The sequence below is a fragment of the Zeus faber genome (assembly GCF_960531495.2).
Source record: "Zeus faber genome assembly, chromosome: 15".
Classification (NCBI taxonomy): Eukaryota; Metazoa; Chordata; class Actinopteri; order Zeiformes; family Zeidae; genus Zeus; species Zeus faber.
In genome coordinates this window covers 27,663,318-27,679,307 of record NC_137194.1, presented here as the reverse complement: position 1 = coordinate 27,679,307, position 15,990 = coordinate 27,663,318, and the positions used below count along the sequence as shown (strand labels likewise).

Here is a 15,990-nt window from a genome sequence, read left to right as displayed (position 1 = left end):
TTTCCCACGGTCCGCGGGAAACAAGCGCTGTCACCACAAAGGTTCCGGACATTATTTTAAGTCAAATACGAATGACAAAACATAACAACACCAGAAAACTCCAAATACAACAACACACATTTAACACATATAGTATGATACGTGTTAATATTTAACATTGTTTATACAGCCAGCCATTTGTTAGTTACAAAATAACATAATTAATGTTATTCATATTGTCCACCGGATGGTGCTAGTGCACTGCCCCCCCCAGTGAAAGTCAATCTGACAAATGAACACGTTACGTCTCTCCCTGTACAACCTCTCTTTCTACAATATCTCCGTACATCACAATGAACCGTGTGATTTTAAATTGATTAATGGCGATTTTGAAACAAGATTAGACAAAATATACAGCCAAATGAAATATCTTAAAGTTGTGAAATAGTAAATAAAATAACAACAAACACAGATGTAGAACATTTACACATACAGTACCAACAATACGAGGGGAATTGTAACAGTTTGATGTTTATTTTGCTCCTTCAGAACATTACATTTTACGTGAAAGACAACTTTTATTCACTCTCAGATGGTATACCCAATGGGGCTGTCCGTCAATGGCCTCGCAATTGGGAGTTCTTTCGAACATATTTTTACCATAACAGCACAGAGCTGTTTCCTGGTGGCCTCCTTCCCAGGGTGAACGAGGCCAGCCCAGTCCCAGATGTGTGTCCATGAGGAAACACAGCAGCAGGGATTAAATCTGGAGGATTACCTGCCACCGCGGGTCTGTTATCCTCTAGACACAGGTAATCCAATCACGGGGTTAGTTTCCAAACCGCGCCGGCGACTTGTTTCCCGTGGACTCTCCGCTCAAGGATGTTCGAGAACGGCGACATGGACCTGAAGAGGCGGTCCAGGTGACACCATGCCGTTCATTATAAGGGGAAGACCCCTGCGGGGTGAGTTGTAAACTGGGATTACTCGGGTGTCTGGACCTGGACGTGTGTTTTGTCTTGTATAAACGCGTTGGCAGAGAATATAGGATATTGGTTGTGTTGTTCTCATGTTATCTCATGCTTCAAACCCCCTGGAAGATAAAAAAAAAAAATCTGCCTTCGTCGAGCACGATAAAGTGTCGAGCTGTTAAACAATGTATTTACGCACGGCTTTATCTGCTTCATAGACATGTATCTGTTGTTGAAGAGATATAACAGCAAATAGATCAGAGCTTCACTTTATGGAACAGGATATTTTACCTATTTACATTTTATGTAACACTATACTTATTTATTTATTATTATTATTATTATTATTATTATTATTATTATTATTATTATTATTATTATTAATAATAATAATAATAATAATAATAATAATAATAATAATAATTTATTTATTTATTTATTATGTTACCTACAACTTCTGGCTGCATTCTTTCATTTGAATTCACAACCGTGCATGTTGCAGAAAATGATTTTCGATTCTGGGAAAAACTATTTGGTGTCTGAACACTGTAACGCAGTGTGCGTGGGTGCGTGGCCCTTGCGTGCAATAGCAATCGCACGAATTCACTGTAGGGGTTTAGGTCAAACTCCAGCCTACACCCATGCCTGTTTAACCAATTAGCCTTCTTTTAATTTACGCGCCTTGTTCCACGTACATAGTACATTGCGCCAGCAGTCAGACCGTGTTTCTGGATAGACTAGGTTATTACGTCACTGTTTCTCACACGGCGTCACTGCTACCCACCTCCACCGGTAAACAGATTAGAGTTGGGTGTCCGCGTTTCCCCTCCGACCTTCAATATTTACTGACACACAGGATCAATACGACGAGAGGAATACGTCGGAATTTTCCCTCTACACTTTATTATACAAAACAAGCACATCATATAAACAAATCTATAAAAAATGCAGTAATAGTACACAGCATTGACATCACCTATACTATTTTTATTCTATAAATAGAAATCGGGATCTGCATGAAGAAGAAAAAAACGTTCAGCAGTACTTTATGAATTATTATGGAGAACTTGATATGACCAGCACTACTTGCATTAAATAGACAGGTCAATGGGGTACTTTCACTTTTACTAGAGTGAAACTAAGTTTGTGTCAGGGTATTTGTCCTTTTACGTCAGCAAAAGGTCTGACTAGTTCAACAAGCCAGAATAAGAATAGTAATAAGAAAAAAAAAAAAAAGAAAGGAAGTCAAAGTAATTTATTTAGGGTAATAAATGTATTTGACCATGCACAGGACCAACTTCTTTGAAGGGGCAGAGTGCTGAGGCACCCGGATGTGGGAACATGTTGGGCGCTCCTCTCAGGGACCGTGTGCGCGCATGGAAAACACTTTATTACAATAATAATACAATTCAACTTCACGGCTCGGTTTGCTCGCGTACGTCGACGTTCGACACCTTCCGATGTTTTCCAGCGATGAGTTGGGCTTGACGCTGGTTCTTCAATGTGGATTGGAGGATGCACGGAGCAGATGAACCGTCTGGAGGTAGGGAACGGAGAACCGGGGAGCGCGACCCGCCGCGGAGCACTGTCGCTCCGTGGGGGGAGACGCGCTGCTCCCGGTGACCGTCAGAGTTTGATCCGGAGATGTTTTATTATCGACCGATACTGTCGAAAAAACATATCACAGGCGGAGGAAAAAGAAAATCCAATGAAAAATCTTGTATTGCAGGGATTTTGCACTGCGAGGCTCTTATGATCAGCTAAAATGGAGGAAAATAGTTAATTCTGCTGTTCAGCAAAATATCTTATTGTTCAGATTAAGGTTATTATGATCCGTCTCTGCTGGTATTACATGAGTTTATAGGGGTTGATATGGGTATTTATTTTCTATTTCGTACGAAGAAAATTTCTTTTACGCTTTAATACTGGACATCATGGATAAGGTCTTAGTTATGGTTAGATAAGGGTTCATAGTAAGTGAAACTATTCTGTAGCCTAACCATTGAAATATAGGGATAGAAAACCTAAATAAATGGTTGAAAATGTGGAGCGTCAACAGTTGTGCAGAAGCTGCAGAACTGTATTCTTGCTGCGTGTGGACACTGTTATTTGTAAATGAAAACTCTAATCACATCAAATTAAAATATCAGTACTAAATATTCATTTGTGCAACTGCGTTTCCGTCCTCCAAATTCGACACCTTTGGATGAAGTTAGACTCCTGCGGTGTAGGTCTACTGCGTTGCTATAAAAATGACCCTGGTGGCTTGATGCAAATAGCGACCAGTGATGGATTATCAGAGCATCATTATTTTCTTAACCGATTCAACTGTTTAACTGTACCTCAGGGAATGCATCTGGACAAAATATAATAAACAAATATATTTTTCCTTTGGGAACCTATTTAAATTTTTAACTAAATTCAAACGATTGTCAAGTTTAAAATCAATAAAAAATAGGTCTGCTGTATGTAAACGTGGCCTTTGTTTATGAGTACCAACTGGAATGGTTGGCAGCTCAGCATCAAGGACAACCTCTCTCTCTCTGTCTCTCTTTCTCTCTCTCTCTCTCTCTCTCACACACACACACACACACACACACACACACACACACACACACACACACACACACACACACACATAAACACACACACACACACACACACACACACACACACACACACACATAAACACACAGACACACACATACACATCTCTCTCTTACTCTCTCTCTCTCTCTCTCTCTCTCTCTCTCTCTCTCTCTCTCTCTCTCTCTCTATGGTTCTTATTTTGACCAGAAATGAGAATCTGTGTATTCACCAATATATTATTATTACTATAATAATAAAAAATTATATATATATTTTATTTTTATAAAAAAAACCCCAAATAAACAAAAATAAACAAATAAACAAACAAACAAACAAACAAACAAACAAACAAACAAACAAACAAATAAATACATATTTCTGGGTTAGGGTTAGAGTACAGGCCTGAAAATAATTTCTAGAAATCAAATGCTTTCACACTTTATATCTACTGTATGTCCAGGTTTTTGATTCCCAATAATTTGCTGCCCGTTTTTTTATATCTTAGAAACATGTTTGATGCATCTAATGCAGACAAAAAGTAATTTAAGTTCTGATGATGCCAAACTGATAGTCTAAGTTTATACTGTTCAGTAAAAGTAAAGGAGCCATCTGATCTATACTTGGCCAAATTATACTCACAGTAACGTTAGGTATTCAGAATGGGATCAGAGTGAAAAAGTACTTTTTTGTCATCTCACCAAATTAAGTCATGTTTATTTAAAACCCTTTATCATACATTTTGCCTCAAAGGGCTGCCAATATAAATACACTGCAATAGACACTCAAATACTATAACATGGACAGTCAAAGTACTTAAGCAGTAATTAAATAAAATAACAAATACAATGCCAGTAATAGCATAGACAAAATATAGGTCCAATGGTTGACAATAAGAACAGTTTTCCTCTGGCTCTCAGACCAATAACATAGATCATTTGTTATTTTTATATTATTTTAACACCCAAACAGCAATACCACATGAACTATCGCAGTGATTTTTTCCCACCCGAAATCTATAGTACATATCTTTCAAGATTAGATTGAGAATGATTGTACAGTTTAGTATCAGAGTTGCTTAGTTGGACTGTAGAAGAGACCGTGTCAAGGGCACCGTCCCTTTTCACACAGTTTTGCATTGCTTTTACTGGATCTCTTGCTGTTCCTTTCGCCTCTTTTTTTCTCATTCACACCACCTGTCCTCGCGTCCTGTCTTCTCGAAACACCCACGCTCTGTGCAAATGATTTTCTCTTTCCTTTCTTCTCTTGTCCTTCCACCTAATTCTGGCATTTTCCTTTTGTGCTCCCATCGCTGTCTGTTGCTGTAATGTTTTAGTCTCTCCATCTCCCACATGCATTAAAACACACAGTCGTTCTGCCTCCCATTGATATCTTTTCTCTTCTTTCTCTCTGCCTTTTTTCTCTTTCCCGCAGTCACTGAATAACCCAGTCAGTCTGCATACAGCATACACACACATGCACAAACTGTTTTGCTATTAACAATGCTTAAAATACGTTTGGGTTTCCAAGCTATAATAATTCTAGAAGTTATCCAAACTAGCTTTGGTATTCAACATTGCACTGTGAACAATAAAACAACACAGTGTTGCCTAATAAGTTACCTTAAGAGTGCTGGGTAACCTGCGGCCCGTAGTCCCCTGCGGTGCAGCTCGCCAACGGATGCGCGAGTAGTACCTCTGAGCTTTGAGTCTGAAATCGCATGCACGACTCTTAGTTAAAACCAGGTTAATCTGAGGTTGGCCACCACTGCCCTAAAATAATGATCATAAAATATAAAACTGTAAAACTGTGTTATTTTGTCTCATAATCGTACCATCTACATTTGACATGTTAAACCATTGTTTTCCTAACACCGCTACTAACCTCTCTGTCCGCAGGGGCGCACTATGCTCGCAGCACCAGAGCACCTCCCTCTGGTCACTCCTCAGCACTGTGGTCAGAAAGTCCCGCCAACGTGCACCAGCTCCACCAGCCAGAGACCTTGCAGGCCCCGGCCAGTACCGGCAAGCCCATCGGCTCTGCTTTTGGCCTCCTGGGGACCAACGGCGCTGGTCAGGGCCCCGCGGGGGGGAAAGGTGGGGTGGGCACCGGCGTCAGCCCGGTCCTCGCCTGGCACGCTGCCATCAACGCTGTACGCCAAGCCCAGAGCGAGGCGGCCCAGCCAGGCGTGACCACCAGGCCCGTGGCAGCGGCCCTTGCCGGGGTGGCGCCCGTGGGCTCGCTGTCCCAGAGGAAGAGACAGCAGTATGCCAAGAGCAAGAAGCAGGGAGGCTCCACCAACAGTCGGCCGCCCCGAGCACTGTTCTGCCTCACGCTCAACAACCCCATCCGCAGGGCCTGCATCAGCCTGGTGGAGTGGAAGTATCCTTTACACATGGAATTAGGGCTTGTGATCGGTTAATATAATCACTTCTAAAGGTTATTTGCACTGTCAATAACCTTTAGAAGTGCAATTTCATCACAAAGAGAAAAATTGAAGTTAAGATTTCTCACAACACGAGGTTTGGAATATTCATTTGAAATAAACATATAATTATAGGGGGCGTAAAAGGATTAGGGGTTGGTTGGAAGCATGAAAGGATTACCAGACCTGCCAACCTGCAGGCATTTTGTGTACCAACCACGCAATTCTTGGTCAAAGTTTGCAGGACAGTACTGCAAGCTGAAACTATGCAAAAGACACACATATATATATAAAAAAATATATATATTTTTTAAATGTAATTCCGGAAAATCAATCAATGCAAAACAATACCGTACATTTATTGGGTATTTAAACAACATCCCTCAGATTGGACCAGATGCTACGACCTGGGGTTCTCTAACCCCTCCCCTCGCTCTCCTCTCACTAACTCAACATCCACTGATACGCAGCGCACTGTGCCCAGCGGTACTTTGTACTTTATTATCCACTGACGCTGCATTGCTGAGGTAAAATGGGAAGTGGGGGAGTAATAAGCACAAAAATGTAACTTTAATGTTGACATATAAAACGTTGGTAATTGAGATGCACCAATCGATCGGCTGGTTTTCAGCTGGATCAGCCGTGACTGATGACTGGCGGATGAGATATATTTTCCAATTCTGTGCACGCCCGATACTGTGCTCATGTACTCGTCAAAATGCTCCAATACTCAAACGAACGTAATGTAATGTGGTTGTGTAGTTGACTCTCCTGACAATATTCCATGTTCTATTTATGTTCCATTAGTGAATACTGAACAATAATAAACACACAGTGTCAGTGTCAGCAGTCTCACTATTGTTGTAACTGAAAATTCCAGCGTTAGTCCGTGTGTGCAGCTGGCCTGTTACCCTGTTACCCTGTTACACTACTTTGGTACTCAAAATATTTTCCCAAGGTTGGCAGGTCTGGATTATGAATGAATGTGTGTAAAATGGTGGCGGATTAATGGAATGCTCAGTGAATGGAGCAAGTGACCACAGCATGGGGATGGAGGAACGGATAGCTGGAGAAGTTGATAAGCCAGGGAATTGAGGCCTCTGCGTTTAACCCATCCTGGCTTGCCCTTCCTCCGGAGGCATTCGTGGACATGCCCGGGGACCAGGTGATGAGTGTCCATTGCTGGTCAGACAGTGAGTGCATGTTTTTGGTGGGGGTCCTTACTGATGGTAGGTGGAGGAAACCCCATGTGAGCACGGGGAGAACACAGAAAAGCTCCTATTTTGTGAGATAACCCGCCGGAGCACAGTGCAACAGCGTCCCAGATGGGGATCAAACCCAGGACCTTCTTGCTGTGAGGCAGCAGGGCAATGCACTGCGCCACTGTGCCACAAAAGATTGTTCCTTTTATGCATAGATTATGGAGATGAATTGGAGAATGGATGGCTCAATGGGTGGTTGGATGGATTGGTGGATGAAAAAGCAGAATGATCTGGAGTATGATGGCTGAAGAGGTGAATGGATGGGTGTTCAAGGTTTATGGTGAATGTTTGTCATGTGATTTGATTGGCCTTTTCTAAATCAGTTTAACGCCAGACACTCCTCCATTACCGTCCTCATATCAATTTATTTTATTGCATGCACCTTACATCTTGAGTCATCTTCTGTATTTCACAGCTGGTTTGGATAGAAAACTCTGTATCTCTTTAGATTACTATAAATGATACATTTAAATATGACAGATGTTTTTTTCAAATGATCCTACTTTACAGATGTTCCATTCAACACTAGTTTGGTTCCTTAACAGACTGTGATTTTCTTCTGCAGACCCTTTGATATCTTTATATTGCTGTCCATATTTGCCAACTGTGTGGCCTTAGCCATCTACATCCCCTTCCCCAGAGATGACTCCAACTCCACCAACCAGGAACTGGTGAGTAGCGCTGCAATACCTGGGATATGGTGGGATAAACTGGGATATTGTGGCATATACATGCAGGCATGAATGCTCTGTGGGTCTGGAATATGTAATTCAAAGTGCTTTTTGGTGGACAGATGTTTTCTTGGACAGCTTATACCACTTCATGAAATACAGTTGGTTAGATTGGTCAGTAATTCATACGCTTTTCCAGTTCAGATATTTCCGACTGATTTCGGTCTTTTTTGTGCTTATAAATGATCTTGGATCTCCTATTTAATATATATGATGGCATACAAAGACAATGGTTTTATGAGAAGCAGTTTTTAATTCTCTGGTGCTGCTTATGGGTCTCTCAACCTGCATATTATGGCGATTTTGGTGCTGTGTCATGTGGCAGATTTGTTTGGTGGCTCGCTGTTGGTGCTTACCCTTGTCTTCAACTCTATTCACCAGGATGGGTAGACACGACACCTTTGCCTGTTACTGGCTGGATACGTGTGTGTCTGTGTGTGTGTGTGTGTGTGTGTGTGTGTGTGTGTTTGTTTCTGTCAGAGGGCTTTCCCGACAATATTTGTGGATGTGTCAGGTTTCAATGACACGCAAAAGCATACATACATGCACACAAATAGGCAAAGAGGAGGCATTGTTATTGTTATTGTTATTATTTATCTATGTATCTATCTATCTACAATTGTATTAGTTTCATTCATGTGCAGAGTCTGGGACTGATAAATCAAAGAAATGCAAAAAACCTGTGGACAAGAGGGGCATTGATTAGAACAGCTAGAACAGTCTACAAAGTTCCAAAAATTGCATTACTTAACTGTAGTACAGCCTTTAAGACCATTTATCTCTAAATAAGGGTAACCAAAAGGAGTATTTTCATGTGATTTTGATTATATACAGTATGTGTGTTCCAGTTACACGTACTGGTCAATTTGCTTAAACGAATATCCTAATTTATTGCCAACAGAGGAAGACTTTGATTGAGTTGTACACGCATGTAAGAAGTTCCTAATCCTGTGAGTGGATGCCTTTGGTGACGTTCCCGCAGGACTTTACACACAGTCTCCTCTCCCTTAATGCCGATAACAAACCATCTTAGAGTACACACACACTCACACACACACACACACACACACACACACACACACACACACACACACAGCGTGCTCCCTCAACAGATGGGGATTATTCATGCTCTCTCTACACTCTACACTCATCCCTCATGGCATTCGGTATATGTATATCCGTGAGTTTCTGTTTGTGTGTGAAGGTGCGCATGTGTGTGTCTATGTGCACGCTCTCAGCAAGGCAACTTTATCTGGTTGGAGCCCTCTGGGGTCAAGCAACTGAAACCTGATTTGTGGTGGCTTGTTGAAGGCTGTCAGGGGCGTAAACAGTTTATAGTGCTCTTCTCTCAGATGAGATCCATTCATCTCAGATATGTCATTATTATCATTATTGATCCCTGTTATTTATTATTAAATGGTGGTTTGACAGGAACAGGATGGATCATTTTTTTCTCAGAAAATATATTTGCAGCCACCAGCGTAAGTTGCTCTTTAATGCTATTTTGTATTTATATAAACCCTAACGGGAGCAGTCGGAAGAAGAAGGAGATATATATATATATATATATATATATATATATATATATATATATATATACTCACACACACACACACACACACACACACACATATATATATATCTATATATATATAGATATATATATATGTATATATATATAAAATGTATTTATTTATTTACATTTTATAATTTGTTTATTTTTATACACCCTTTTTTCCATTTTATGCACCTTTTTTCCAACAGTTTATTTTCTTGAGAATCTTGTTAGGACAGCAATTTTCACAATTTTTTTTGTCATAAAATGCCCCCTAACTCATTTCCTGTTGCTCCGTCTCATTAAAGTCTGGTTGTCTGTTGATGGCCAGCTGTTCTTTTTTCTGCACTATTGTTGATAAAAAGGACATCTTCATTCCCTGAAAGCACACAGGAACCCCCACACACACACACACACACACACACACACACACACACACACACACACACACACACACACACACACACACACACACACACACACACACACACACACACACACACACACACACACACACACACACACACACACGTACACACTGGCTACCTCACCTTTGTAGTTCACAAGCTGCCTGGAAGGCCGACAGTCATTTTTGGAGCGTGTGCAAGTGTTGTTTGATTGGCCGCCTCTGGAGCCAAGACTGAGAAATGGAAAAAGGCAGAGATGCTGGGAGCTTGGAGAGCAGGGAGCTAGTACGACTATTGTGCTGCCCTCAATATAGGTTCTGTATATACAGTATTTGACAGTCGGCTTAAATGCCTTCCTTTCATCAAACACTCTGAAGACAGTCAGCTCTTTGTCCACAGGTTTATTGACTAGAAAATGAGAGTGAACAAAGACAAGATCATAATCAACATTATGCATAATGTAAGTATTGTAAATAGCTTGTTAATACATGCATTATAGATCAATTACACATAACTTATAAAAAAAATATTATTACCTTAATATCATGTTTAATATGATGTAGTTATATAAGTCTTTATTCTTAATGACTATATAATAAGCTCATCATGTATTAGACCACCTGAGATTAGCTTGCCAAACATCCTGCATCAATATCCCCAAAATACACAAAATCTAACTTTTCTTTATAAAATAATTCACTGTACTTGTCAATATACATTTAAACATTGAAATACTCACAGATTATGCTATCAAAGGCATGACCTCTAGGCCGCACCAGAAGCAACACATCAGCATCGTGAAAGCGCTTCAGATACGCTGCCATGTCAATCAATATGGAAGGTCACACCAAGCGGAAGCGTCAGCGTCAAAAGCCTTGCGGCATGCTGCGAGGCTCCTAAAACCCTCGCGCTTTACTCCTCGGCTCTATTTTTCCTCGTGCAAAACCTAAACTGGAGCATAGATTCCCATAGAGGTCCATTCAAAAGATGTATTTAGTGAAAATATTGTAGCGGGGTAACTGAAGGAATGGAGAAGAACGGCGAGGAGACATTCGATAGCTCAACCAAGCCTGGTTTTATTTCCTTGCCGGGGCAACAGCTCACCCGAGGTTGAGGTGTCCCCAGTAACAAAATGAAACAGGCTGGCTAACTTGCTGGCTCTCTACTTGTGTCTCTTCTTTATCTGACTTCCTCCCTCTTGTCTCCCTCCTTTCACCCAGTCACAGTTCCACTTAACCCCCTATTATCCGGCCCCTGAAGAACTTCCTAGCCAATTACCCACTACGGTGAACACCTCCCTCAATAAAACATTGCAAGGGAGCTCTCTACCTAGCATCAATAAGGCCAGCGTGCACCCAGTGGTCTTCTGTCCAGCCATTCGGATTAATGGTACCTGCAAATCCCAGTCCTTCTGATCTTTCGCCACTACAACAGCTAATTGTGCCCCCAGAGTACGTTAAATCTCTCTACCAGGCCGTCACTCTGGGGGTGGAGAGGTTGTTGTTTGGGTCTTGTGAATTTCGAGCTGTTTGCACATTTCCTTGAATAGCTGGGCCTCAATATTCATTCCCTGATCGGAGTGTAGCTTGGCCGGGACTCCGAAGCGGCTGAACAATAAGTACCACACAGACAGTAGCCGCCTCCTGATGCAGAACCGCTACAGCCTCTGGCCATTTTGTAAAGTAGTCCAGCGCCACCACTACATAGCGATTTCCACTTTGTGTGCGGGGAAAAAGGCCCAGTATGTCAACAGCCACTCTGTCCATTGGTGCCCCAACCTGATACTGCTGTAGCGGTGCTCTACTTTGGCCTGTAGGGCCCTTGTGAGCAACACAGGGATCACATAGATGACAATAGGCTTCCACGTTCCGCCTACATTTAGTGTATTAAGCATATTCTTGACGCCAAAGTGCCCTACTGCTGGTGGACCATGATGGAAACTAAGCACCTCCTCCTGTCGGCTCTTTGGCACCACCACCTGCCATCTCTCCCTTCCTTCCGCCCAGACACAGTTCCACTTAACCCCCAATTATTCCGCCCCAAAAGAACTTCCTAGCCAATTACACACTACGGTGAACACCTCCCTCAATAATACATTGAAAAACACCAATAGATAAACAGGAACTTATATCCAGTATTACAATATTTAATTACCAAGCCTGGTATGCATCAACAACATAAAGTGAACATAATATTGCATAAAACAAAACACCATAAAATATCATGTCCAGGAATAGACTTTATATTTACTTCATACCTGCAAGGTTGTTCTGGATTCCCTGTTATGTTTCAGTTGTGTTTGCGTCATTTCAGTCAGGCACCTGGCCAGGCAGCTCGGGTAGTGTCAGGGGTCCTAGTGCCCATCTTGCTCCGTAGGAATCTCCGCAAATATGAACTATAAACAATGAACGCTAAACTGACAAGCTAATCTAACTAGATAAATAAACAAACAGACTCCAAATGCAAATTAAATGAAAAGCAAAGGGTTGAAAATGAAATAAAAGAATCACTTTAGCCCATTAAAGGTTGATACGTTCCACAATTTTTTGTTTCAGCGATAGAAAGTCAGGAGGGTGCTGCTCTCGGTAGCGTGTCGTAGACGGAATAAGGATGGACCTGGGTTGAACTGACCAATGTACCAAATGATGTGACACTTTCGTGCCGATTTTGGGCGGTGACATGTCACTTCTGGTGTGGCACAGGGGCACGATGTAAACAGATGGTGACTGATGAAAACTAGATCAACCTGACAGAGAATGAGCTGAATAAAACTGTTGACCATGCATTCAATTATACTTCCTGATTATAATCACATGACAAAGGTCATTTGCTGCAGTTATTTTCTGGAGAGCCTATCCAAAGCAACTACTAGGTATGTCGCCGAAACACACACAAAAGCATTACGAATAAGCAGAACATAACGGTAACAGAACACTCCCCATCTGGCGTGATTGAATGCCACTATAACAACTGTGTACTATGTATCTGTATGGAGAAGAAGTCTCTGTGACAGGTCTAAGAAAGAGTTTAGTTTAAGGGTGACCGTTACCTCAACTTGGCAGACGTTCCCATCTGAGCTAGGGAAGACTGGAGTGAAGCCCAAGGGGTCGCTCATTTCTCGGAACATGACTGTTCTTGGGGAAAACAATACTCCTGGACTTAATGTTAGGCTGGCTGGACTGGCGCTTCCGAGGCGGCTTAAGTGTTGGGAGGAATTCCTTTCTCCATCTGTCCCAGAAGTTGTTAGACAGGTGCTGGACCCTACGTCATTGGTGTTTATAGAGATCTGAAGCTACAAACTTGCTAGAAGGGGCAGGAAGAGTTCACAGAAGTTCACTTTCTGCATGAGAAGAGTGGCTGGAGTGAGAATAAATAAGTAGTGGCCGACCGATTCATTGGTAGGCCGACTAATCGAGCCATTATCTGGCTTTTTGAGATTAATGGCATCGGTATTAAGGGTCCAGGTGCAACCTTGATTGGACAGGTAAGTATTTACAGCTTTGTTGTCCACGTTAGAAGGTATTTTTAGCTCCTTGCATGCACCAATAAAATCGGTCCCACGGTCAGAGCGGATCTGCTCGCCGGACCCTGAACAGCAAGGAAACGCCTTAGTGAGTTGATGAAGCTTGATGTGTCAAGTACTCAATTACTTCTACAGTATATGAACTGCTTTTTCACTCATACAGGTGAAGATTACAGCCCACTGTTTACTGTGTGAAAGACCTCCCCTAGCTTGGAGTGAGGAAACACTCCAAGGGTCAAGCACGTTGAGCCCAACGTTTGTGAACGGAGATCAGCTGGAAGATTTTCCATTTTTTTAACGTGAAGAGGAACTCTCAGTCTCCAGCATGTTACGCACTGGTGTATGAAGCCACTCACCTTTCTCTTGCTACCAACTCTCCAAAGTCTGACTGGCAAATGGCTCCTCCTGTGAACTGTCAACCCTGATGATAAGTCTGTTCATTATGGTTTTTCACAAACAAGGATGCAATATGATGCCTTACAGGGATTAGCAAGGGATTATTTTCATTCAAGGCTTGAGTTCTGCATGCGGCCCCCAAATATCAGAAGGCCATGCTCATCAATGAACGCATCGACGCATAGACTTCTTTCTGTACTTCTCAAATGATGACATTTTTCACTTGGTTAGACTCTACAACTGTATAGATGGTTTCACAGTAGTAGCACTCTTTACATGGACCTTTGTTATCACAGGTTGTGTTGAAAAGTTGAGCGATGTGGAGAAGACGAGTAATGGCTTGGGGCAGTGACTTTCAGGGGGAAAACTTGGTGAAACATTGAGAACGAAGTTGTTTGGTTGATGCTGCAGTGCTCAAGGTGGACACTTTAGGCCCTATCTCTGTCTTCGACCGAGGGTTAACAAGTTTCAGGCGTCCTCAGGGAGAGTTTCTTTTGGACCGATAAGGAAGTGGGGACTGGTGAGCCAGTTGGTATGTATCAGATTACTTGCAGTGACAGATCATGTAGAATGGTCTACAGGATTCTGATCTGTAGGCACATAGCACCACTGGTCTGGATGAGGAGATCCGTGAATGTGTAGTACTCGGTTGCTCACATAGATGTAGAAGTGCCTGGTCTCATTGTAGATATAGCCCATTGTAGATATATCTGAATTGATGGTCGTAGCCTCCATCGAAATCTTTTGAGATGAGGTCAGCAAGCTCCACTGCTAGGACAGCTGCTCAAAGTTCAAGCCTTGGTATGGGCTGCTCAGGACGAGGAGTTTGTTTTTCCTTGCCCATGATATAACCAACATGGTTGCTATCATTAGCATCTGTGACTTTCAGATAGGTGACTGCAGCAATAGCTATATTTGGTGTGGGGGTGGAGGGTTTAAGCATCCACAACTGTCTTGGGTCTAGGTAATTGGGCCCGGGATCTGGCTGTCCGCCTATTGCTTGATAGAGCAATCAATAAGCACATGTAAATCACCCATCCTCACACACACACGGGGGAGATCCTCTGTCATGACAAGTTTACATCTGCTCCCGGCTTGTTATATCTTGCCATGCGCTACAATAAACTGGTACATTTCAACACCATCACCTGTGTCTCTGTGTCAGAGGGCCCTGAAAAAAGCCACTCGGGTGATGTGTGGCAGGCCGAACCGTCACACTGGCGCCTGAACAGGGGCTGTACGGCACAGGGAAGAGACACAGAAGGGCTATCCAAAGACGCATTGGAGCCACTAGCAGGTCAATGGGCAGCCACAGCACCAACCTTCTCCCAACTGGCAGCAGCATCTAGGATGTCGAGCGGAGGACCGGGGGAGAAGCAGTCGCAGCAGTCATCATGGGTAACCGCCCACAGCTAGCTCCTCCTCCAAGCAGCTACTGCTGGCACCATCCAGCAGCCCAGCAGCCAGGCAACCCCTCCAAGCAGCCCCCCCAACAGCCAAGCCCAGCTACACCTCCACCAGACAGCACAGCAGCCGAAGGAGGAAGGCAGTCTGTCATCGCCCAGGGGGGAGGGTCGCCCATGGACCATGCTCTCCCAAGGAACCAGGTCTCTGGGAAAGGGGACTGTTTCTGTTTTGTCGGGGGGGGGGGGTTCCAAGGCAGACACTCTGGCCTGAGGGGTATGTCTGTATGACATTGAAGCTTGGATCATTTTTAATAGTGGCTTCCTGACAAACAAAGTCAATGAAAAGGGCAAATGGAGGAAAGGGAACATGGTAACACTATTTGTAGGAGGCTCCCACCTTTCCTGCAGACTGCTTCTGCAAAATCGGGTTAACGATCTTGCTGTGTCGAGAAAGGAGAGGCCATGAAGGTCTTCTTCAGCCTTGGCCGATTGGAGCTCCATAAGTAAGTCACTGAACATTCTCAGTTTTGTGGGGTCTTTGTTTGTGATTTTTGGAAAGCTATAAATTATTTTGAACAGGGAATCCTCTATTATCTCTGTTGAGTCGTAACATTGTTTAAGTCTGTCCCAGATAATTTTTAATCCTGTGTTTGGGTGATTTATGTGGATAGCTCTGATCTGTTCAACATGATCTGCAGACTCTTTACCAAGCCATTTGAACAAAAACACACAGAAGCATTACTAATAAA

The 15,990-nt window shown here is 42.7% G+C and overlaps 1 protein-coding gene across 1 annotated transcript in view; it reads left to right on the top strand.

Annotated features, from left to right (window-relative positions):
* Positions 1-910: 910 nt before the first annotated feature.
* The window catches only part of cacna1db (calcium channel, voltage-dependent, L type, alpha 1D subunit, b), a gene marked incomplete at both ends in the record, with an annotated part of 115,923 nt that continues 100,843 nt past the window's right edge, over positions 911-15,990 (top strand). The window contains 3 exons of the mRNA XM_080015348.1: positions 911-944; positions 5,435-5,918; positions 7,789-7,894. Coding sequence (XP_079871474.1) covers positions 911-944; positions 5,435-5,918; positions 7,789-7,894 — 624 coding nt within the window. The remainder of the gene's footprint in view (positions 945-5,434; positions 5,919-7,788; positions 7,895-15,990) is intronic.